Source organism: Phaeodactylum tricornutum, chromosome 11 (genome assembly GCF_000150955.2).
Source record: "Phaeodactylum tricornutum CCAP 1055/1 chromosome 11, complete sequence".
NCBI lineage: Eukaryota > Bacillariophyta > Bacillariophyceae > Surirellales > Neidiaceae > Phaeodactylum > Phaeodactylum tricornutum.
This window is the reverse complement of record NC_011679.1, coordinates 426,188-449,458: the sequence shown is the minus strand read 5'-3', so window position 1 is coordinate 449,458 and position 23,271 is coordinate 426,188. Positions and strand designations below refer to the sequence as shown.

At 47.5% G+C, this 23,271-nt stretch overlaps 8 protein-coding genes across 8 annotated transcripts; 3 read left to right on the top strand and 5 right to left on the bottom strand.

Moving 5' to 3' along the window:
• Window positions 1–558: 558 nt before the first annotated feature.
• Window positions 559–1,859, bottom strand: GALE1 (UDP-glucose 4-epimerase; the record flags this gene model as incomplete). The annotated part of the gene is made up of 3 exons (XM_002185669.1): window positions 559–1,764; window positions 1,795–1,798; window positions 1,847–1,859. The coding sequence occupies 3 exons, from the start codon at window positions 1,857–1,859 to the stop codon at window positions 705–707; spliced, it is 1,077 nt and encodes a 358-aa protein (XP_002185705.1). The 3' UTR covers window positions 559–704.
• Window positions 1,860–3,403: 1,544 nt separating this feature from the next.
• PHATR_36821 (predicted protein) lies at window positions 3,404–4,715 on the top strand (the record flags this gene model as incomplete). Its single annotated transcript, XM_002185851.1, has 3 exons — window positions 3,404–3,812; window positions 3,922–4,418; window positions 4,461–4,715. 3 exons carry the CDS (start codon window positions 3,404–3,406, stop codon window positions 4,713–4,715), a joined length of 1,161 nt encoding a protein of 386 aa, XP_002185887.1.
• Window positions 4,716–5,214: 499 nt separating this feature from the next.
• On the bottom strand, window positions 5,215–6,654 carry PHATR_46783 (predicted protein; the record flags this gene model as incomplete). Its single annotated transcript, XM_002185668.1, has 2 exons — window positions 5,215–5,249; window positions 5,310–6,654. 2 exons carry the CDS (start codon window positions 6,652–6,654, stop codon window positions 5,215–5,217), a joined length of 1,380 nt encoding a protein of 459 aa, XP_002185704.1.
• A 502-nt stretch (window positions 6,655–7,156) lies between these two features.
• On the bottom strand, window positions 7,157–8,337 carry PHATR_46782 (predicted protein; the record flags this gene model as incomplete). Its single annotated transcript, XM_002185667.1, has 1 exon — window positions 7,157–8,337. The coding sequence occupies exon 1, from the start codon at window positions 8,213–8,215 to the stop codon at window positions 7,157–7,159; it is 1,059 nt and encodes a 352-aa protein (XP_002185703.1). The 5' UTR covers window positions 8,216–8,337.
• Window positions 8,338–8,689: 352 nt separating this feature from the next.
• PHATR_13261 (predicted protein) lies at window positions 8,690–9,632 on the top strand (the record flags this gene model as incomplete). The annotated part of the gene is made up of 3 exons (XM_002185850.1): window positions 8,690–8,809; window positions 8,903–9,190; window positions 9,327–9,632. Coding segments are annotated over 3 exons (714 nt in total), but the record flags the coding sequence as incomplete, so codon positions are not given.
• A 3,600-nt stretch (window positions 9,633–13,232) lies between these two features.
• On the bottom strand, window positions 13,233–14,811 carry PHATR_46780 (predicted protein). Its single transcript, XM_002185666.1, has one exon. It carries the CDS (start codon window positions 14,609–14,611, stop codon window positions 13,301–13,303), a length of 1,311 nt encoding a protein of 436 aa, XP_002185702.1. The 5' UTR covers window positions 14,612–14,811; the 3' UTR covers window positions 13,233–13,300.
• Window positions 14,812–15,231: 420 nt separating this feature from the next.
• PHATR_46779 (predicted protein) lies at window positions 15,232–21,024 on the top strand (the record flags this gene model as incomplete). Its single annotated transcript, XM_002185849.1, has 7 exons — window positions 15,232–19,167; window positions 19,233–19,432; window positions 19,519–19,660; window positions 19,737–20,078; window positions 20,159–20,468; window positions 20,543–20,647; window positions 20,726–21,024. The coding sequence occupies 7 exons, from the start codon at window positions 15,232–15,234 to the stop codon at window positions 21,022–21,024; spliced, it is 5,334 nt and encodes a 1,777-aa protein (XP_002185885.1).
• Window positions 21,025–21,423: 399 nt separating this feature from the next.
• Window positions 21,424–23,064, bottom strand: PHATR_54643 (predicted protein). Its single transcript, XM_002185665.1, has 2 exons — window positions 22,666–23,064; window positions 21,424–22,567 (listed from the first exon to the last, which is right to left on the bottom strand). Exons 1-2 carry the CDS (start codon window positions 22,933–22,935, stop codon window positions 21,545–21,547), a joined length of 1,293 nt encoding a protein of 430 aa, XP_002185701.1. The 5' UTR covers window positions 22,936–23,064; the 3' UTR covers window positions 21,424–21,544.
• Window positions 23,065–23,271: the final 207 nt, after the last annotated feature.

The following is a 23,271-nucleotide window of genomic DNA, read 5'->3' as shown; positions in this document are numbered from 1 at the left end:
AATGCGGAAAAGAGCTGCACCAGTGCCGTCACCCGGCCGCAAGACACAGAGGTGACGATCTACTAGGCAGTGCTCTCGTAATAAATCAGGCCGCAAAATCGCTGCAGACGAATCCTGTGGAAAGATCAAGATTAGTGCGTCTTGAATTATTGACAGTGAGCTTGCGCGCGATCACGAACGAGCAACATCTACGACAAATGTTGCGAGCTTACATTTCTGCTGCTGTGATTGACTACGAATACGCATCCTCTGCTGATCGGGTTTCCTTTTGCACTGCTCAGGATCAGTTCGCACGGATAGCAATTGATTCATGCTACGTAAATTAGCAGGTCTCTGGAACTCTTTCCCCAAGACTACAGTATTCCATTTTATTTTGGCTCCTTCGCCATAATTTATGGCTTGTAATGTGGGTGCATATAACCACCGGATGACAACAGTCAAACGGAACAATGGCAAAGTAGCAAACAGAAATGGGACTTTCCAGGCACTGCATTTTCTAGCTCGGATGATAGCAACGTTTCTGGAACTGGTTTTCTTAGTAAGTCGCGTTCCTGATCCTAAAGTAGACAATAGCGTTTTATTGCTGGTCGAGCTGCAAAACCATAGCACTTTAACTGTAAACTACCGCAATACCTTACGCTTCTACTCGATAGGTCTAGACAATCGACTACGCAGCTTGGTTCCATATTCGAAAGGCTTCAAACTTATTGCTCGCTTTCTATATCCTGTACTTGTTGCTGGTAACCGTTTGGATTGGTCGATTGCCATCGCCAAGTGTCTTCGCACATAGCGTCTACACCGAGCTCTGCTTTCCAACCCAGCAGCTCCTGCGCAAGGCTCGCGTCAGCGTAAACTGTGGCAACATCTCCTGGCCGACGAGGAGAAATCTCGTAGGGTACAGCTTTGCCTGTCGCCTTTCCCATTCCTTTGACTAATTCCAGAACTGACACTCCCTGCCCAGTTCCCAAGTTGACTGCGCGGCAACCTACTTGATCACTGTACAGCTTCTCAAGAGCAGCGACATGACCCTTCGCAAGGTCAACGACGTGAATATAATCACGTACGCCTGTTCCATCTGGAGTGTCGTAGTCGTCGCCAAAAACGGAAAGCTTTTCTCTTCGACCGACACAAACCTGTGCCACAAAGGGCATTAGATTGTTTGGTATCCCTTGTGGATCTTCTCCGATTTTTCCCGATGGGTGAGCCCCGATTGGATTAAAGTATCTCAGTATCAATGTATTCCAGGAATCGTCCGATGCATGACAATCACGCAAAATTTCCTCTATGAAGAGCTTCGTTCGTCCGTAGGGATTTGTTGCCTGTAGCCGTGCCGTTTCAACTAAGGGAAGCATTTCAGGTTCACCGTAAACAGTGGCTGACGATGAAAATACAAAGTTTTTTATTCCTTTGTTATTCAACTGCTCCAAAAGTTGGACAGTCCCTCCAACATTGCAGTCATAGTACATCAATGGCTTTGAGACTGACTCTCCAACGGCCTTAAGACCTGCGAAATGGATACATGAACTAATGTTTGGGAACTCATCGAGCACCGCTTTCAAGCGTCGACGGTCTCGGATATCGCAATTTCGAAAAACCAGATCATCTTTGCCGCAAGCAGTCAGCTGTTGTACTCGTTTAATGGATTCTTCTGAAGAGTTGTCGAGATTATCTATCACTACAACCTTGTAAGTTTTACTCTCCAAGAGCTCCAAGCATGTGTGAGAGCCGATGTAACCTGCTCCACCAGTGACGAGAACGGTTCGACTTGGGTTAGTCGCCGCCAACGCAAAGGACAATACTGTCGAATAGAAGAGACCCGTCACAATCAATATGGGTCGTAAAATACTCGCTCTGTTCATATTAAAAAGTAATGTTGGGAATGATAGTTAGGGAGATCACAAGGTACAGTCGATATGCAATAGGCAGAGATCGGCGGAGAAATCACGAATGGCAAAGTATATTGACCGTGATGGCCAAATTTCTACCGTTATATCCTCATCCCAAAGCAGGACAAGATTCAACGTACGTACATCCCAACCGGATATAGAGGTTCTCCTAGTTTGCAATAACATTAGCTGTAAAGCTTGCTGCAAATAATGTTTCAAGCGAAGGAGGGTCGAATGCATTACGGTTCACGCAAAACGGATGAAACAATGTAACAATAGTAAACGTAAAATATAGGCAATCTTCTTTTTTTGTTGCTGCTTACTGTTAAGTAGGAGGGAAGCCATTTTACAAATTTTAGTGGCCTTCTCGTCTGGGGGCACGATGCGAGCATTGACCATGATACCCTCTATTCAGTCCTTCCTTCAAGTCGTTGCTTTTCTTTGGCAGATTCTTTACGCATCCGGTCAATCAGCATGTCGCGTTGCGAGGCGGTGTGCGTCCAGACATCTACTTCGACCATGCGTCGACGACGGCCTTCGTAGAGCCAATTGGCTCCTCCGATCAGGGCCCCCGTGGTGCAAAATGCCCCTCCAATGATGAACAACGTGAAGGCTGCTTGCAGCGGCATTGTATGGGCTCGAAATAAAGAAAGTGGGAGAGTGTAACGAGCTCAAACAAAGTTAGTGTTCGACGTTTCAAAGTCAATCAAACAGTTTGTTGCTAATTGGAATGGCGTGCTGCGAGTATCCGCTGCAGCGCTTCGCTACAGGTCGGTGTCTATGAATCACCCGGATATATTTCGTGCAATGTCCGTGATTGGAATTGGACACGACTCAGTGTTGATTCGACATGAACGCTCACGAGAAATTAAAGAAAATTACGTAGAGATCACTTCATTCCTCTGTACCACTTCTTTTTCATTTGGATCACTATGCTCATGGTATGTGTACCTTTTTCAAATCATATTTGACTCTGCTTGACAAACCAAGAGTTTGCCGAAGCTCCTGCGAGGCGGCAAATCTACTGCACAGCGTCGTGTGATTCGTCTCGCGTTTCAGAGGACGGAATCAGTGTGGAGGAATCTTGCTAGCCCAGATATTCAATTTAACAGTTTTCCCCTAAATGTCGAAGTTCTGATTCCATCCTCCAAATACCTTTGCCACGTACCGGTTTGGGGCTGAGAGGGAGTACGTTGCAGTACATTTGGCTACTTACGTTTTATTCTACGTCAGTGCTGTACTGATTTTGTTCACGCAGCTCTGCATGAATGACAGTCGACAACATTCTCACTTGTTTCTTCTTTTTCGCTGTGTGGAACGCAATTCTTGGTCTTTACCAGCCATCAACAACAACCTATCATAGTCAGTGCTTTGTCCTCTTCCTACTCGTAGTCTTCCCCATATCTGCTACTGCTCATCCGCACCCTCACATCTTGCCCTCATCGCTCGAAAATCTTCGTCGTCCCGACATTGCCATCGTCCAGAAGCCTCACACTCACCGCACTCGCAAAAAGACCATGGACTCAAATCCTCAAAATAGTTCTGACCAACTCGATAAAGTATGCATCATCGGTAGCGGTAACTGGGGAAGTGCCATTGCGACCCTAGTTGGTCGCAACTGCGAGCGCTTGCCCTTTTTCGAATCGCAGGTCAACATGTGGGTCTTTGAGGAAATGGTTGAATTGGAAGATGGTTCCCAAAAGAAGCTCACCGAAATCATCAACTCTCGCCACGAAAACGTTAAGTACCTCCCAGGCATTCCCCTCCCTTCCAACGTTGTTGCGACTCCTGATCTAGCAGAAGCCTGTCGCGATGCCACGCTCTTGATCTTTGTCCTACCCCACCAATTCTTACCGCGACTACTTCCCGTCATTCGCGAGTCGGCGCACCCAACCTGTCGGGGGGTTAGTCTCATCAAAGGGCTTGGTAGGTACTTTCATTCGTCACATGCATTTTTAAAGGAAGCAGGGACTTCATGCCCCAATGTTTTGGAGTATTCATTACACGACTCACCTATTCACTCTTCTTCCTCTAGACTTCGACTCGGAACGCAAACTTCCAATCCTTATTTCCAACACAATCGCTGACGCCATGGGACCTGAATTTCAATGCGGCGTTCTGATGGGAGCGAACGTTGCCTCCGAGGTTGCTCTGGGTCAAATGTGCGAGTCCACCTTGGCGTCTCCCTTTGGTCCACCAGCAGATGAGCTGACACGTCTCGTCTTTGACGCTCCCTCCTTCCGAGTGCAGCACGTGCCAGACGTTGCGGGTGCCGAAGTCTGCGGTGCGCTTAAGAACGTAGTTGCTCTCGGCGCAGGTTTTGTTGATGGCGTTGGACTCGGAAGCAATACTAAGGCGGCTCTGCTTAGAGTGGGACTTCGAGAGATGGCCAAGTTTTGCCACATGTTCTTTGACGGCGTTCAAGATAATACCTTTACGCAGAGCTGTGGCATGGCAGATTTAATCACGACATGCTACGGTGGAAGGAATCGCAAATGTGCGGAAGCTTTTGCGAAGGAACGTCTTGGATCGGTAGATGACTGCGAAGATAGCAACCAAATTGAATCTCCCCAGGACGGGCTCTGCGACGAGGCTATGGCGTGTGAACAAAAGTGGGAGAAGATTGAAGCCAAACTTCTCAACGGCCAAAAGCTGCAAGGAACTCTAACGGCGAAAGAAGTTCACGCCATACTTGACTCTCGAGGGGTCCTTAACGCATTTCCTCTAATCAAAACGATCCATGAGATTTCTTTTAAAGGGAAACCTGTACAACAGATTGTGGATGGTATTATTGATACGAACGAGCACGGAGCTAGCTCGCACTTGTAAATAAAAGCAAAGGTCTTTCATCGTTCCGCTGTACAGTACACCCATCACAATGTTATCTTACTGATTGTGATGAAGTCTGCTGAGCATATGCAGAAAGTCTCAATATTTTGTGTGTGGTATAATGTAAACGTGTTTCTAGTATTCAAGTCATGACGAGATGCAGGTTTGTGTGGGCCAGGCTCATGTCAAGATTGGGAGACGTGTGATACTGTGAATGGCCCACGAGGCCATCAACTGGAGCTGACTACGGCCTCCTACTTCCTAATGCCAAGATCGTTTCTATGTAAAGATATTTGAAACGCCAGACAAATTTTCATTATAGCTGGATTATCAAACTTCTCTCACTGTTCGGGTGCTTCCTTCAACAACTTCAGATAGACTTCCTAGGGCTGCCTGGAGTACTTCTTCCTATTAAAAATATCAGATTTCTTTTCACTTTTATCCAAGCAGTTGAATACAGAATGACTTCTCGATACAGCGCAATCGGTATACGGCCAATCTAGATTTCGGCCAGCTCAGCATCCTCGGCAATATCTAAAACATGAACAAGACGATTAGGGTCGGAATTGAAATATGTGTTTCCAAAGAACTCACTTTGCTCGAAATGAACGGTGTCATGAGGATGTTTGTCAAGGCGCGAGCTTCGATTGCGTTGAGTTAAAGACAGATTGGTGCCTCTCTGGAAAGTTTCATCCTGCTGGACTTCCTTTTCCCAAAACTTGGCTTCTTGATGATTCCACATGTGTTCGAAACTAGCGCTTGACTGGGTGGTTCGCGTCGAATGACTGTTCTTGCTTGGTGTGCTGAAACGTCCACTGTTCCTACTGCACCAACTCTTGCTGCTTCTAGATCGAGGGAGAGCAAAGGGACTCGGACTAGCACCTATACTTCCTTCTTGTCTTTGAGCAGAAGAGGGAGGTTTTAATCTTGGATTCAAAGCTGGGAATAGCAACGACTCACTGGATTGTGACTGAAGCTTCAAGAGTTGAGCCTTTTGTGACTGTTCCATGGCTTCAAGTGTGTGCGCTGAGATGGCAGAGATGCTATCGTCGAAGGTCGTGTTGCAAGGAATATTGAGTTCATCTGATTTGAGCGGAGCCGAATCTCTTCGAAAAGGTGACGTCTGATGTGGAGCCGACACATGGAATGGCCTTGGTACAGGGAAGGCGCGGGTAGTAACTTCCGGAGATTTGTAGTCTTGATCTCTCACTGCATTTACAGCTTTCGCTGCTCTGATTTGATCGTCGAAAAAGAGCTGAGCGTATATATGCTCGCCATTGTCAGACTTGGCGGTGCTGGAAAGACCTGGTTGCTGAGACGCTTCTTGTGGTTGTGAGGACGCCCTGGGATCAGTTGGATCGCACCATTCAACGCGTGGAGTGCCGCTACCATTACATGGCGCGACACTGAGATCGAGATCTTTAGCTTCGGACGAAACCATTCCTGCGCCATTTGTACAAACGCTGAACATTGCTCGAAACGCACTTTCTATTGAGGAGCCTCCCTCCTTACTGTTAGTATCGGAGTTGTTCTTTTTGGAAATGGCGTCTTCGACGTTGCGAATCAGCTTGCGAGCCGATGCAGCCAACTTCTCTTGCGCCGAAGTCGCCATTGTCATCGGTGTGCTACTATTGCTACCACCGTCGTTGCTCGTCATTCCTCTCAAATATGAGTCACTTCTTGCAACAACAGAGGAGGATGCGTCGCGCAGCGTTGATGAAAAAGTACTGTCTATAAGCTGTGTGTATTTGTTTTCGGGGACCTGTGAAGTCACACGAATCTGTACTGTTCCCGTATGAGACAAAGCGTTTCGGAAGGCTTGCGCTCGCGCCAGTCCACGATTTTGGAAAAGATGTGGTAGACCCCCTCGCAAGACTGCCTCATGGCTTATATAAAATGCCCATATCCAATCCAAAGCCCACCTGCAAGCAAGGTCCATGATATTACTGACGTAATTGTGGACTCAATATCAGTCGCAGTGTTCCAGTATTCTCAAGTTTGAAGGTGTTGAATAAAATTACTTAAAATAGGTATTCGGAGTTGGATCCGTTGAGGATGCCAAAGACTATTTCTTAAAACCTTAGCCAAAAATTTAGTCTCGATTTAAATGGCTTACTCTAGCTACTGTAGCGTTTGCCAAGCTTTGTCCGGATTCTCATGGATAACTATAAGACAAAAAAGCTTGTGAGCCAGCCAAATCCTTCGTATTCATCGCTTTTATGGTTATTTACAGTTAAGAACTTTTTCTTTTTGCTGTGGATTGGCAGAGAGAAATGTTGGGGCTAACATTACCCTCACAAGTCTTCAAAACGCTTCTGACACTACTCCGATGAAGCCTCAATTTTTGGAATCATCCAGCTTCTACACTTTCTTCGTCATTAACAGTTAAACTGACCCATTCCGCGATGAAAGCTCTTTTTCTATCTATCCAAAAGTCGTTCCTACGTTCCGGAGTATACTTGGCGAACGTTGATATTGATTCTATGTTGTTCCAGAAAAGATGCCAAAGCCCTTCGGTCGTCCTCTTCAAACTGCGAAAGTTCCGCTTCCTTTCCTAACGATTTTGCAGAAAGCTGCAAATCCCAGTCTGGCACACGGTCTTTCTCGACTGAGGGTAGACCGGTCGTAGGCAGTAGTCGGGCCATTCCGTGATAGCGCAACCGGGATGCCCCTCCCATCATCATAACATCTCCCGGTCGAACTAGTATCGCTACTACTGGTTGATCATCCTTGGTGTTTCCACCCAACAGAAATACGGCCGGTCGTCCTAAGCTAATAGAAACAATTGGTTTGTCCAGAGCATGCTCTAAATCATCCCGGTGTCCACCCATCATGGACTTGGGCGTGTAGAAGTTGACGATGCTGGCTGAAGCCGTGAAACATGGATCCTGTCCGTCGACAAGAAGAGACGTTGCAGCGAATATTTCCGCAATCCGTTCCAACAATTTTGGCATCGGTGATTTTGCCTTTTCATTGTACGATCGAGTATTCCAGTCGTAATGATAGCCCATCGTAGCCCAGGATAGCTTTCTGAAACTTCTATACTTTGGTCTGGACGAACTTTTGGAAGTCATTTGGGATGCCTCTGTATAAGTTTCCATTTGCTCTAATTTCCATTCTTCCCACATGCATCGTTGTCCATCGTCTATTTCCCAATTTTTGCAAGGGACCTTGTCAATATTGGTTGAGTGAGGGCGTTCACAAAACGAAGAAACCGCCAAAAAGGAAAGCTCTGCTTGTAGCAGTTCAGAAAGCGCCTGCGGTGCGTATAAGAATCCAGGGAACTCATTTACTCCATAGACGGGCCCTTTGTAAAAAGCAAAATCTTCGCTTTTTGGTACGACAATGCGCTGAATCCGCCCATCGGCTCGGCCGAAATCCACAAAGTCATCTACATCGTCCAGCCGATCAGGAGCGTCAACCTGGCGTTTGTATCGAACTTGAGTTTGTTTGAATACGGACCAGTTCTTTGAGCCAACTGAAGTGTTGTCATCAATCATACCAACAATGGAGATCTCACATTCCGCAATAAACCTGTTCTGTGATTGTCAGGTTTGCTGCTTTCTGGGTTGACTTGACTAAATAATGTAACTAACTGTGTAACTGTAACTTCGAATTTTTGTGTTGACAAGGTTGACTGTGAGTGGTGTGGAACGATGTCGTAAGAGACTGAATTTTTGCGCCTTTTCATGGCGCCGTTCAAGCGTCAGACATAGGGCTCACATTTTTGGGGGGACAGATTTGGAAGCTAACTGTAAAAAACATCGGCATTTTGCATATCATTAACAACACGCCTCTACGGTTCACATCAACTGACATATCATCATCGTGCGTAAAAAATGAACGTCGCCTGCGCCTTGCTGGCTTCATTGTTCTTGAGCCTTTCCAGCTTGACAGGGGCCTTTATTCCAGTATCTTTTACAACATTTGTGCGAACCTCATCGCCACCGCTCTGGGCTTCTAAGTACGAATATGCTCTCTTGTTTGACTGTGATGGAGTCATATTGGAAACAGAGGAGCTCCATCGTTTGGCATACAACAAGGCATTTCAAGAGTTTGGCTTGACTATCGATGGGCTGCGGGTCGAATGGTCGGTACGTCTTCGGACGAATCTTCAAAGCTATCGTCAATTTGTCTCCCTGGTAATTGCTAACGACAACAGTCTGTATCAATTTTGCTTATCGCAGGTAGAGTACTACGATATTTTGCAGAACACTGTGGGGGGCGGGAAACCGAAAATGTTTTTTCATTTTCGTAACACGTCCAAGGCCTTTCCGATGGTTGGCGACAAAAAGGTCCCGGAGACTGAGAATGATCAGCAAGCCTTAATTGATCAGCTGCAGGCTTTCAAGACGGACTACTTTAAAACTCTCTTGGAAACCGAAGGCAAGGCTCGTCCTGGAGTCTTGGAACTCATGGACGCAGCCTTTGCCGACCCAACCATCGCCGTAGGGGTTTGTTCAGCAGCTACCAAGGTATGTTGAGGTTGCAATGAACTATCTGTTTCTCAGTTTTGTCTGTTCTACGTTACGGAGAAGCACAACTGTCTTTCCGTTTTAGGAACCTGTATATGAGTCTAACACTTCGCCTTTCTGATCATACAATTAACAGGAAGCAGCCGTCAAAACATTAGATATAACTTTGGGACAAAGCCGCGTTGACATGCTGGACGTGTGCATTCTCGGAGATGATGTTTCGGCCAAGAAACCAGACCCTCTAATTTATAACACCGCTAGAGAGCAGCTTGGCATGGCTGCAAGCCAGTGCGTGGTGATCGAAGATAGCTTGGTTGGGCTGCGTGCTGCCAAAGGAGCAAATATGAAGTGCCTGATAACGTATACGAGTAGTACTGAATCGCAAGATTTCTATGCTGAAGGGGCAGACGCAAAGGTTCCTGATCTTGGAAGTCGTAAAGTCACGCTGCAAAGCATTTTCGATCCATTACGCAAAAACGGAAATAATGCCGAGATACTTATTGGCATCAAGGACGAGAAATAAATCGTCCTAAGGTTGTCGCCTAGCTAGCAAAAAATAAGGATATTTTGTTTTTGTCCAGCAACCCGTCTTTTCCGTGACCAATGGCGAGAAGGATTGTCATAGAAATAAACAAGTTGTCCGTCTCCCATACATGTAAAAGAAGCCTTATGAATTTCCATCCATTCCCAAATCGGCCAGGATATTGAAAGCACGTTCTCCAATGTCATCGATCTTGGCATACTTCGCAGCGAAACGAGCGTTTTCAGCTGAAGGACGAGCTTCGATCATACCAGATACATTACGTTCACTTTTTCTGTTCTGACCGAGTCTTAGCTCGTTTGCGAATATTTCTAGCTTCATTTCGCAAAGGGGCTTCCAAAAAAGCACGAGAAGCCAGTTCGCAACTGTCCGACAACGGAACGAGCTTGGAAAGACGCTTTCTTGACTCCATTTCTAGGCTTTTTTTCGCCGAGGATGTTGAGGGTTTTACAGACAGTTGGGTTGCAACTATTATACCGGTGGTTTTTGGACTCTTGACTAATATTGTGAGTGAGTCTCTAGCTATGAATGTCATCGATTCCCTACTTGCAGGGGCGTGAATGCTTTTGGTTGTCGTATCGCATCTTGCCTAGCCAACTTATGTTGTGTTTCCGTACTAATTCATATTAAATAGAAAGCAAATCTAGCAAGTGCGGATCGCGTGTCATTCGTTGTTTAGACCGCACGCTACAGCCCCCTGAAATGACAATTACTGCGCCCGCGTTCCTTTTAGTTGTTGAAGGCAGCTTTTGCTTCAGCCGAATACTCCTTGAGACTCTCCATGAGTGTGGCGGGTTCCTTTGCTGGTGAGACGGGGGTGGCTGGCGCTTGTGGAATCTTCGGACGGGGCTTTTCCTGGGTGACTTCTACTTTTGGAGGCGTAGGTGCCGGCGGCTCAGGAGATGGATTCACTTGCGCCGATTGCTCAGGAGTTGGCTCCAATAGTGCCGATGGCACAGGAGCGGATTCTACCATTACCGGTTGTTCAGGTGTTTGTTCTACTGACTCGGGAGATGGATTTTTTGCTGGAGGTTGCTCGACTGGATCCTCATTGGATTCCGAGGCGGGTTTAGGCGCAGTTGCAAACTTGGATTGAAGGTCCTTTATGGTCATCTTGGCTGTGGCTCCTTCTACTTTGTCAATATTTTGATTCTTTTGGATGCCAACAGCTCCCAAAATAATTGCCGCCAGACCACCAAGTCCTCCAACGATGACGGTTCGGCGTTCGTCGTCATCGCTAGTCACAGCGGAATTCGACCGCGATTGGTTGCTTTGACCACGGCGGCCCCTTGTCACCGTGATGTTCGTCGCTCGTTCCGGGCTTGTATCCCCAGCCGACTTGCTAGCTAAAGTTGGAGTTGGAGCCGCGCGCGGCGCAGGAGTCTTGGTGGACGCTTCGACATTTTGTTTCGGGGTAGCCACTTTTGGGGGAAGATCCTTGGTCGGATTGCCTCCGCTAGACGATGAAGACGAGGAGGCCATTGTAGAGGGAGCCGGAGGGTCACGAGATGGGACAGGAGAGGCTAGGGGAGGCTTAGGAACCGAAATAGATGGCACGGTTCCTTGAGACACAGTCGCCGTAGAGGATTCGTCCGTACCACGGTTTATACTTGCCCATTCCGAAGCCAAACTGGACCAGTTGCTGCCTCCGGCCGGGGTCGAGGGAGAAGCCTGAGATTCAGTTACGGAGATAACTGGCTTTGGAGCCGAAGCCTGCGGCGGTGTCCTGGGGACCGGTGCTGGCAAGGAGGGCGGTCCCGCCTTGTCCGTATCGCTATTCATAGACGCCCATTCCGAAGCGAGACTGGACCATTGGTTACCCGTCGCGGAAGCCGGAGCTGGCGAGACAGCTTTCGGAGCTTCCATTGGGACAGGCATGGGGGGTGGTGCCACGGGAGCAGGCATTGGTGGAACGACGGGGACGGGCATTGGAGGTGCTCGGGCAGCCGGCGTGGGGGAAAGAGGAGCGATAGGGGAAGATTCCGAGTCGCTATTCAGAGAAGCCCATTCAGATGCCAGACTGGACCATTGCGAGGCGCCTTGCGATGGGGCGACCTGCTGTGGAGCGGGTGAGGTGAACGTCTCTGGAGGTGCTGAGCCGATACTTTGACCAGAATTGTTGATAGTAGCTGACTGTGAGGGTTGTTGATTGCTCTTGTTCATAACGGCGAGCTCATCCGACATTTGCATTGAGATCTTCTCCCAAGGCTCAGTCGATCCGTTGGAAAGGTTGCGGGGAGGATTTGAAGCCGCAGAGGGAGTTGGTGGTTTGGACGGCGGCGAAACCGCCATGTTTCCAACGGGTGGGGCAGGACTATCTCGGTCCGAGTTCATCTGAGCCCATTCCTTCGCGAGGTCATTCCAGTTTCCTCCTGCGTACATAAGGGAGGTGGAACCACGAGCGGGCATGTGACGCCGATGCGCCTCGTGCGTATAAAACGAGGCACGATGGGAATGAAGACCGCCAAGGTAGGCCGCACTGGTTCCCAGGAGCGAGTTGAATACGAGAAGATTAAACTTCATGACTAAGAACTTCCGTGCTTCTGTGCTTTGCTGGTTCAGGCAATTATCGTAGTGAAAAAACGACAATGAACTAGGGCAACGAATGAGGAGAGAATTGAGGACTCCCTAATCCTTGGTCGGTAACACTCACGTTCGTTTGTGGTTGCCTTCGATAGATTCCTTAGTTGGTGGTGGTGTCGTCGTCGTCCCTGGCAGCTTCGGAAGCGCCACTAACGCATGCCAATCCGATATTCGTACGCGAAACCACGCCAGTGGATATGGTACCAACCCGGATGATGGCCCCTTATATGCCACGGGGAAGGATTGCGCCAATCAAGATATTGACGAGTTGTCACACTCACTGTCAGTTTTGTTTCGAAACATTTCAAGGATACCAAAGTGGCGCGCTTTTTCCAGTTTCTAAAAGATCCGATTCTCGAGGAGAGCGGACAGACGCCAGAGACTCGGGTTCTTCATAGGAAATCCGGCGTGAACAGTTCTTTCGATGACAAATTTTCTCAAACGGGATTTGATCTACCGAAGATCGATGCGGATTGACAGTGAGGAAAAGGCTTTGATACCCGGACTGGAACCGCACTTTTTCTCGAGTAGATCCCGATTGCTTGCCGACTACCACCAGATCTTCAGCCATTTGATCTCCAGGGTGTAGTCCTCCGACCTCCGCATCTTGACTAGCATGTTCTACATTGTGGGCCCAGCATTGGATGACGACGGTAACTGCAGTGGAAGGATAACCATAGTACAGCAATGCATTGCAGCACAATGTAAGGAGCTGTGCATGTCAACGCCGAAATAAAAAAAATTCTCACGAGTTTGCGCTGTCTCGAATTCTTCCGGGGTTCCACGGTGGCCATGATGGAGCCGATAGTGGTCAGCCGTCAATGCAACTCGCCTATTTCAGACGCTTGGCTTCCTGTTTTTTTTTGGCTAAATCTAGCCATTAGACAGACAGTCGGTAAACTTGTTTGTGCGCCTTTTGCAAAAAGACTTTCTCCTTAGTACTATTAAGGTTAGTAGTAGCTCACCAAAGATGTTTGCTCTTACAGCTAGTGCGAATGCCCACCTAGCGACATTGTGTATTGCGTAATCACAAAAATGGATACAATACCACTCATCAGAGCCGCGAACTTTTTCCATTTGTGTGTCGAGTCTTCCCACTCTTCCGGGATCACTTCGGTCGCACCCACGTACACGAAGGTTCCGGCAACAACGGCTAACATCATGGAATCCACAATGGGTGCAGCGAATTCGTTGACTGCCATACCCAAGGCAACACCAATCGGACCCATGCATGAGAATATGGACAAATATTGAATTATTTGCGCCTCGGGCACACCTGACTTTAAAAAGGCAACGAGGAGTGCGATTGATTCGGCCGGTTGGTGTAGACTAATGCTCATGGTTAAAAGTGCGCAATCACCAAAAGTATCGGCCAGACCGAGTGCCATCATTTCGAGAATGCTGTGGACGGCCAAGGCTCCCAGCAAAATAACGGCACTGCGTCCACTAGACAAAGACGATGCGGCCTCAGTACCGCCGCTGCTCTTTTTGTCTTTATGTTTGTGACCATCAGGATGTTTATGGTGGTGGTGATCGTCACCTTGCATTTCGTGTAGAATATCGTGGGCGTCAAAGGCAACCTTTTCCACAAAGAAGATGAGCAAGTATCCCGCAAGGACCAGCATAAATGGCGTCGTTTCTGCGTACGTGCTGGCCTCAAAGCCGTGAATGCACTCGGGGATCAAATGCCCAAAAGCAAGGGACAAAAAGACTCCGCCAGAGAAGGCGTTGGCCAGACTGAGAGCCAGCTTGTTTTCCGACATCTTTTTCGAACGTAACGGAACCAACCAACAGATGACATTGATAGCAGTGAGAATGGCTTGAAAAATTACTTTCCAAGCATTGAGGGGAATTCCGTATGGAGTAACGCCTGCATGGGTGAGATGGTCTACAACCCCATGTCCATGTCCTGCGTGTCCTCCCCTAGGCATGTTCGCACACTGTCTAGCGGCAGTCTTGGCGTCCATACAATTGGAGCACTCGGCACAACAATCTTCGGCAAGGCGTTTGATAGATGAGACGCGCTGTCCGAGAGGCTTGCGAGAAAACAAACGACTCAGCGGGAGGTTGCTATCCACTGAAGGACAAGATCCGGAGAGAGGATTGCACCCGGACGTATCGTGCGCACCGGCACCGTCGAAGAATTTGCCTTTGCTACCGCCATCTGAAGAAGTCTTGGGGGAACTCCACAAGGAAACGGCATTGACAAAGGAGACCGACTCGGCCAAAAGTAATAGGCTTAACGTCAGGATACCCTTGGAATGGAGGGGTGAGAGATGGCGGGCAACGCGAGCCATTCCAATAGATCTACGAGTCCGCTATAGAATGCAGATTGCAATGTTCAAGCTGCTCGTTTGTACGAAAAGCAGGCTCGTTGGATAGCGTCAGCAGCTTGACAACTTCCGAGGATTACTGTTGAAATTTAATCTCGAATATCACCCTACAGTAGCAGACTTCACAATTATTGTATCGAGGATCGTGAGAGATGCTGTCGTTGGGCTTTCTACTAACAGTAAAGTGGTGTCGTACTGGAACAAACACTCCATGTACCACCATCAGACCTATGCGTCAAGACGAGTAGAATCTCAGTCTGGGCTAGTGGGTGTGTCTTGCCCGTATTGATGTCACACATACATCGAAAGCACCCGGAGAATAGTTTGATGCTTTGCAGATCGAACGGGAATGGAAAGTAACGTTGCTGTTGCGGTCTACCAAATAAAATAGCTATTCTAACACATATTCCAGTATCATTGGCTACTTTTTCGTTCCGTTGTCTTCTCATAGTATCATATACAGAGCCGTAGTGCGAACGGACGTTTCCGATTCCGGTTTCGTTTTCGTTCCGAGTTGGACGCAACTTTCATTTCGATCGCAGCACCAATGGTGGCGAACCGCATCCTTCTCCCTAATTAAAGCCATGAAGGAGCCTCCCGCATCGCCCCAGCAGCCATCATCTCCTAGGAATCTCTTTTTCAGGCGACCAAGACAAAAGCGGAATCCACTTTCGCGCCCCTATGACGACGAAGTCGGGGTGATTCTTACGAAACTATTAAATCAATCGAGAACGTTTTCCTACAATTCGTCCTCAAAAGCGCAGCCCGACTCCGAACACACATTCGTAGTACCTCCTTTCTTGTCGAAACACAACGGGAGAATTTTGCATTGCCGGATAAATCGTTGGCGACAAATACCGCCTTCTAGGCTTTGGGCCTCACTCAAAGAATTGTTGTATGCCACACACGCTTACCTGTGGCAACCACAGAACCAGCCCTCCCGACGAAACGTTTTCCTGCTAACGGCTACCGTGCTATTTTTTCTTTATTGTCTGGGAGTGGCTCTGGTTCATGCCGTGATTGCATATGGTGCTCAAACTATCTGCGCTGTGTCTTCTGGTTTCTTCGTTCTACTTTTGGACCACGATGAGGCAGAGAAGGCCTGTCCGAACGCAATCAAAGAATTGGCTACCTGTTTCCAGCGGGGTGTCCATTCACTGGACAACTTCCTCCAGGTACATCGTTTCGCTGGACGGGAATGGAATAAATTGGATATGGAATGGGACCGCGCCAGCAATGCCGCATCCACCCGTACGCGCCTCTGGGATCTACCTCCACCCACAATTCACACGACGGGACAGCGCATAGATCCAGAATTTTCGGTACGTCCCGAATGGGGTGACGCAACCGCTCATCATCACGCTGCAATTAATTTTTGCTACGCAATGTTGCGCGAAGAACAGTTGTCGAAGGCCTCTACTAGCAATCGGCAACAGAAGAAAGCTTCCCAGGCTTCGAGTGTGATTTTGCATGAAAAAGTTCCCTTGATACTCTCAGAAACTCCAAAACGCTCAAAATCATCAGGACTGATTAATGAAAGAGATTGGGGCAGCGACTCTATTGCGAAAAACAAAAGAGCATCCAGGTCTGTTGTAACGGTTATGTCAACAAACCTGCGTCAACCGTTTCCTGAGCTGGCTTCCATAAAGTCCCTCATCGAAGAATTTGAAGTAAAGGTGGGTGATCGCACTACACCAAAATCTCAAATAGGGGATTATGCGGACGAGCCTCTTAACTCTTGTCGTGTTTTGGAAGAAGACACTCTGTCGGAGCTACGCTCTGATGTTCAATCTGTGGGGTCTGATGTTGCCGGGGATCTACCCTGGATCGATGTTGGTGCTAAGATCGGCATGAGTCTTTTGAATTCGGCGCATCTCCAGCGCGCACTAGTGTCCCGAGAAGCAAAAGATTGTTTTATGGAAAGGCTAGGACGGGAAGGCGGCAACGCGAGTTTAAGTGATATGGCGTCATCAATTGCTGGGGCCGTTTCTGATACTGGCTCGGCTGGGTTGGATACAAACGACATTGTCAAACAACCTCCCAAACCCACACACTCCATGTGGTCATCACCCGCAATCGTTGTTGCCGATACCGGGGAAGAGAGCCCACATTGTTCGGCTTCAAGCCTCTGTGATGTTGATCCCATGTACAATTTCGATGATTCCGCGAAGGAGGATCTTTCATCTCCGACTTTGAGCCCAACGCCTTCAATACCTATTGACCTACTTCTGCAGAAGCCACGTAGTTCTATATATCCACGGCCTTTCTTTGGCCGAACGAGCAATGCGACTAGGAGTTGTGCAAAACATTTTTCGACGGGGGAAAGGTCACCGTCAAAGGAGTCGAAAGGGACTAAGCAGTTCTCCCCGAATTTAACAAATATGCATGTAAAGCAGATGAAAGGTTGGTTTTCGGGCCAAGAGGTGCCATTACCAGCTGGAAGCGACAACTACGTGCGAGAACTTGATGCTCCGTCTTGCGTTGGTACCGTGGTTGTTTCTTCGGAAGATGCATCAAATACTACGGACAGGAATCGTCGGCGTCTTCCATTACAGAGAGGAATAAAAGTCGCCGTTCCCGTATTTCCGAACCAGCCGAGGGCAAAAGGCTCCGAAAAACGTTTAAGTCAAGCAAACTATCAAATGGGAACAGTAATGTGTAGTGAGCGCATCTTTGTTGGGTCGTTGAGAGCTTCCCTCGAAAGATTCACTGGCGAGACCAATTGCCTTTCAGTCACCGTACAGCTCGACAGGTCATTTCTTCGAAACGGCGAGTTTGCCGAACTCACGTTGCGCGTTTTGGACTCGTGGACCTCACGATACATGCCGCGGCATTCGAAGGTCCCTTTGGGAAGTTGCGTGGTATCTTCTTTTGGTATTGGTGTACTCGCTGGCTGGAGAGCAGAAGATGACTGTCACGTCGTACGTTCCTTATGGCAGAGACGCGGTAGCGGCGCTGCCCACGCTTACTTGAATCGAAGCGCTATTTATGGTACAATTGAGGCCGGAATCGGATTTCGAGTGGAGACGAGATTTGGGTGGGGGACCACTCAGGCCTACGTCAAGGTCGGGCGTGATTTTTTATCGGGAAGTTATTTGGTTAAAATCGGTGAAGAAGGCCGTATGAAGGGCCACATCATTGAGATCGCAAGACCAGGTATTTTATCTTGCCACGGAGCTCAATTCATTCCGGTTATCGAACATCTTCGCGAAGCCGCAAACTTCCAGATTCAAGTCGACAATTACAACGCAGCTTTCCGTGAACGGTGTCTTGATAACACTAGACAAGAGTCTGACAAAAGCTTTTGGCGTTCTTGGTCCAAGTGCGGCGAACTTTTTTGGAACAGTTTTCTGAAAGCAGCAGAGGAAGACCGTGGCTTTGACCGAGGCGTGAACGAATTTATGAGTGACCTTATCAGCTTTCTCGATCGTCTTGACATAAATCAAACCGATCCAAATTTAGCACTAGATCATTGTATCTCAAATGACTTTGAGGTTGAATGCGTAGTCAGAGATGAAAACGAACCGTTGGTTGAGGAAAAGAAAGACACACAGGAACCTGGCTTCTGGATCATTAATGACATTCTAGGCGGAGTCTTCAAACGCCCGGATCAGGAAAGTGATCGCATTGTCGAGGACAATGAATCGTTCGAACTTGATGCCGCTAGTGCGAACGCACAGTATTACGAACGTGCTTTTGGAGTTATACAAACATTGATGAAGACGGTCTCAATCGCTCGTGCTGCAAGTACAGAGCACCCACATTTTCGCCTGGCATTGGCGATCGGGTATGATTTTCTTCTCTTCGTTCGCACCCTCGTCAAGGTGCAGAGAAAAAACATGTCTGGTCAGTCCTTAATGATATGGAAACGAGCATTAAATGAAATCGCATCAACTTTTGGACCGATTACACAACGAATCGAGAGAATTGGGAGAGGTATTGCAGCCCGAATGGAAAAGCAAGGGCGTAAGGCTAAAGTACGAACATTGAAATTCGTTGACATTATTCTGGGTGACGAGAGGTTGCTGTTCGCACTTGAACAAGGGGAATGGACACAATGTGCAACAAGACTCGAAATTGCATTTGTCAAGTCTCAAATCATTCCCGAAGAATGCGTTTTGCACTACCGAAAAATGGTTCGATTTCTGGTCAATCACATCCAAACTGCTATGGCAAACAATGGCGGCGCTGCGGAACGGAATAACGAAAAGATTGTGCTGCTAGCTCAGATTGTGCAATGGATAGCAGCACCTCGACGCTCTGTTCTAAAGTTCTTTCGCGACGATAATGTCCTCGAACTATTTGAGAGGATTCTTGTCCGCGTATTTCGAAAAGAGGAATTAGCGTCCCGGATGCTAATGATTCACGCCTCAAACTTTCAATCACTTCGTCATTTCCGCATGCTGAAAGATTTTTCAACTAGTGGTCGTCTTTGGATTCCCTTGCTTGACGCAGCAGACGAAGAGTTTTCTTGGATGGCCGCCCATGTACCGGAGAGTGCCAAAGGTTTTATGTGCTCGGTACGTCTCCGTCGACCAATCGTTTGAGATTGTTTTCTGTACTAACGTCATGACTCTTTTGATAGCTGTCAAACCTTTTTTCTTTGTGCGTTGCTCAATTTCACCGTATAAATGCCGGAGACTTATCGATGGACTGGTTGGACTTTTTGCTAGAAGACGATGCCGTACGGATTGTCCATGACATTGACATCAAACTCATCCTCGCCCTCGAAGCTTTCTCGCGTGATGTAAAGGAAATGATGGCGATTGTACCTTACTATGCAAGGTATGTGATTACGGTTCCCCCCATCTATCACCGTAGAAAGGAACGATCTTCGACAACTCTAATTTTTCCTGATGATAAACATGCAGTATCGATGACGACATACTGAACTTGATGGACGAAGTGGATGTCGACGAGTTTTTGAAAGAAGGAGTAGAGGCGATGGAGGATCCAGAAAAGCTTTCGCAGTTTATTCGAGAGAAGTCCACAATCGCCATAGAAAGATTTTTGGTGAGTTTCTTACCAGCCTTTGTGGGATAGCGTAGGTGTGCCACATCCGCTTCTGACGCAGCGTATACTGTTCTAGAATTATCTGCCTAAGATGTCCATTCCTGTTGAGAAACGAGAACTAGGAGAAGGTTGGATGCTGACTTGTCATGGAAAGGACGGTGGCGATTTAACTTTGTCAGATGTGAAAATCAGACGCAAAAACCTGATTTGCCAGGTCATAGGTGGGGATTCCTTGTTCTTCCCAATGTTTGGAGATGACGATGTTGACGATGCTTCCGTATCCGTCCCAGACGATATCAATCCACTCTTTTCACCAAGTGGTTGTATTGAAGAATCAATTCTTGATCATATCCGAGGGATTCTTCTCGAAGCCCAGCGCCAGGGTTGCTGGCAAGCAGGCTTCGGTGGCGTTGAAAAGGTACGTCGACGAGCAGTAGGAAATAATCCGGCTCCACTCACAGCTAATCTCATCATTTATCATGATTTCCTTGTGATCAGCCGCCTACGGATCGTTACGTTGCTGCGGTTCTTCACAATTTACCCATCTCTTCTGTCTTGAACTGCGCAATTGAGCTGTGGAGAAATTTGGAAATTGACGACGACGAGCTTCTTGAAATTGCCATAAGAGACGTCTCGTACCAAATTGAACTCCACCAAGAACGTAAAGATGAGACAAACAAGGAAAGAAGCAAAAAGTCTTGTGCTGATATCTCGCGTCACGAAGAATGCTTACGTTGTCCAAATCCATTGAAGACGCCGTCCTTCGATACCGTCCGCCGTCGTTTCAACCCCCGTCTAGATCCAACTGGTACGTCATCGTTTTGCGACCATGGGTTCTTTCGTCGCCTTGAAACACACTAACTTCTATTGTTGTCCACCCAGTTCTCTACCTCGAGATGAATAAGCTTTCGCTGAAACTCGACAAGTTTTTGTTTCTTATCGAGAAAAAAGCAAGAAACATTTTTGACCCGTTGTTTGAGGGCCAAGGTACGCTATGTATTCAAAATATTTCCATAAAGCTACGTGTGGAATGTGGAAAAGAACGAACACGGAGCCACGGGTTAGGAATTGACGAGATGTCACCTATTCTTCTGCTAAAGGATCTTGAAGTGTCTCTCGACCGTGTTCAGCTAAAAGTACAGGACACAGGGTTTGGGTCAGATTGGATATTGAACAAAGCGGTCCATGTTTTCGAGGCAAACATCACCCGTGTAGTTGCAGACAATTTGAGAGACCAGATCGAAGAGCAAGCAAAAAACGCAATTGAAAATCTCAATTCTTACTTCTTGGTCAACCCAAATATGCTACTGAATATATTGGATGTTACAATGGATGATCTGGACGAACGTGTTGTGTTTGTTTAGCGTGACTTGACGGATCAGAGCCCACCTTGGATGTTACATTCGGAACAACAACATGTTCTAATGTAAAAGACCTCGGTATTGCAACAACTTGCAGTTCAATAATTAGGAAAATTCCTGTTCAGCCAAGCGGAGGACAAATTCCTGTGTCGATGACAAAATCCTGGTAATATTTTCCCTAAATGAAGTCGTCGCTCGTACAATCAGAAGGGTACTTTTAAAGCAAGAGATTGTCTGCAATCCATCAAATCCGGGATCAGTTTTCAGTACAAATGTGAAAGCTCGCGAAGGTTCGAGCAAAATAGCTTATTGTTTTTCTATCTTTGTCGGTGGCCAGTACATTGGAGGCTGCAACGATGGTCCAGGATTGCTACCATTGGCCAAAAGTGGAGAGCTGAATGTGCTCCTCAACAAGACCTTTTTTAATTCTTAATAAATGGATCTGCGAAAGGAACTGGGTACTGCTGTGTTGTGTTTTCTATTCGAATATTATGAAGCCGCTATGCAAAAGTGTTACTCCCCTTTAGAGATCAGGTTCAATGTTCTGGGCGTCGATACTCAACAGGTAGTTCGTTGTATGTGCTCCAACGTTCAGATAGTCCAAGGCCAGGTTTAGAGCGCTAGCACCTTCCCCATTCTTTCCCACGCGGGCATTTTTGTCGGCACCAAAACTGATCAAAAGCTCAACAGCCTCCTTGTTATCGGCCCGGACAGCCTCGTGCAGCGGTTGCCACCCATTCTTATCCTTGGCGTGCAATGCCTTGCGATTGGTTTGTGCAAGTCTGGCCAATCTAGTAATGTCCCCAGTGGCCGCAGCGTGATGTCCCTCCGGGGCATTTACTTGCTGAATTGGAGCAGACGGCGACGGCTTGTTCCACCCGTGCGGATTCTTTCTCAACCAGTTGTCGGTTTCGGGAGAGTTGGCAAGTAGGTACGGAGGAAGGATGTCATCGAGTTCGTCTAAATATGCTAGAGATGTGTCCCCTAACTTGCGTCCGGTGGGTTCGAAATGGATAAAAATGTTCGCGTAATAGCGACCTTTCAAAGGAAAAGGGCGTCCATGCATTAGAGATCCTGACTCGTACAAGACAAGGTCACCCGGTTGCATGGTAACGTTGACGGCTCGGTCATGTCTGTCATAGACTTCGAGAGGCCAATCTTCATCAACGTCCTGGTCCACATTAATGATGCAGGAGCTAACCAACGGCAGTCGGTCGACGTGAGGATTCAATATTGCACCATCCGTGTATGCACGGATACCGTACATGCTGATTGGTTTTTGTTCCATGCCGGTCCACGATTCAATGACAGGTTTGACCGCATCCCAAACGGCTTTTTTTAACGCATATCCACCTCCACGAGTATTAGTGTCTTCCACAGATGACATGTATGTTGGACTTGCCCAGTGATTCACGTACACGTTACCGGCAGGCCAGATCTCCTCACGATCGAAGAGGCCTTCTTTATTCCTTTTCCAGTGAGCATTGAGCAAATCCATCACATTCTTTGGGGCGCGTACTTTTTTGAAGCCCGTTTCAGTATAGTTCTTTTCGATTTCATACGTGAAACATTTGAAGTGAGACTCGGATCAGTGTTTGTTTCATGAGTTAAATTGCTCCATGAACCACGATTTTGTTGACTTACCACCATCGATTGAGGTTGCCGCAAACTCATTTCGATACGATCGTCCTCGGTGGAATCGCATCGTGATGCCTTACTACCATAACGCTTTCTGCATCCATCCATGAAGTCTTCATAAACTTTCTTTCGGTCGCCGAGAAGGTTGCCGCACGTGAACTCTTTGCTGTGGATGGGGAAGGAGCAGTCCACACCATAATCGGCTTGCGCTCGAGCATATATAGCAAGAAAGGCGGTTAAGCTGAGAGTGGGCCCCGCCAATCGAATGGCTGTCATAATGGTTGTTTGGAATTACAGATTTATCCAAATAAGATTATGCAAAGCATTTCATATCGCAGGCAAGAGGATTCATCGAGCACTATTCGCATTGGGTGCAAACGATCGCGCCAAAGTGTTCGCTTCGTGCCACAATTTGTGACCTTCGCGTTCCGTCCCAAGATGCCTTCTAACAATGAAACGATTAATGTAAACAGTAATAGTTGATAAATACACTCGTTGTTCTTCTAAGAAGAATGTCTTTTTATTTCCACAAATGACCTTCCAAAGTAATGAATTTCGGGGTAACAGCCCTGGACACATCATCGTTTTATATTCAAAAGCAGTGTCTCTCGG

Bases quoted from the DNA above. Each gene is read 5' to 3' on its own strand.
- PHATR_46780 (XM_002185666.1), bottom strand. From the start codon at position 14,611: ATGGCTCGCGTTGCCCGCCATCTCTCACCCCTCCATTCCAAGGGTATC.
- PHATR_54643 (XM_002185665.1), bottom strand. From the start codon at position 22,935: ATGACAGCCATTCGATTGGCGGGGCCCACTCTCAGCTTAACCGCCTTT. The intron at 22,568-22,665 runs GTAAGTCAACAA...GAAATCGAAAAG, and splicing joins GGCAACCTCAATCGATGGTG to AACTATACTGAAACGGGCTT.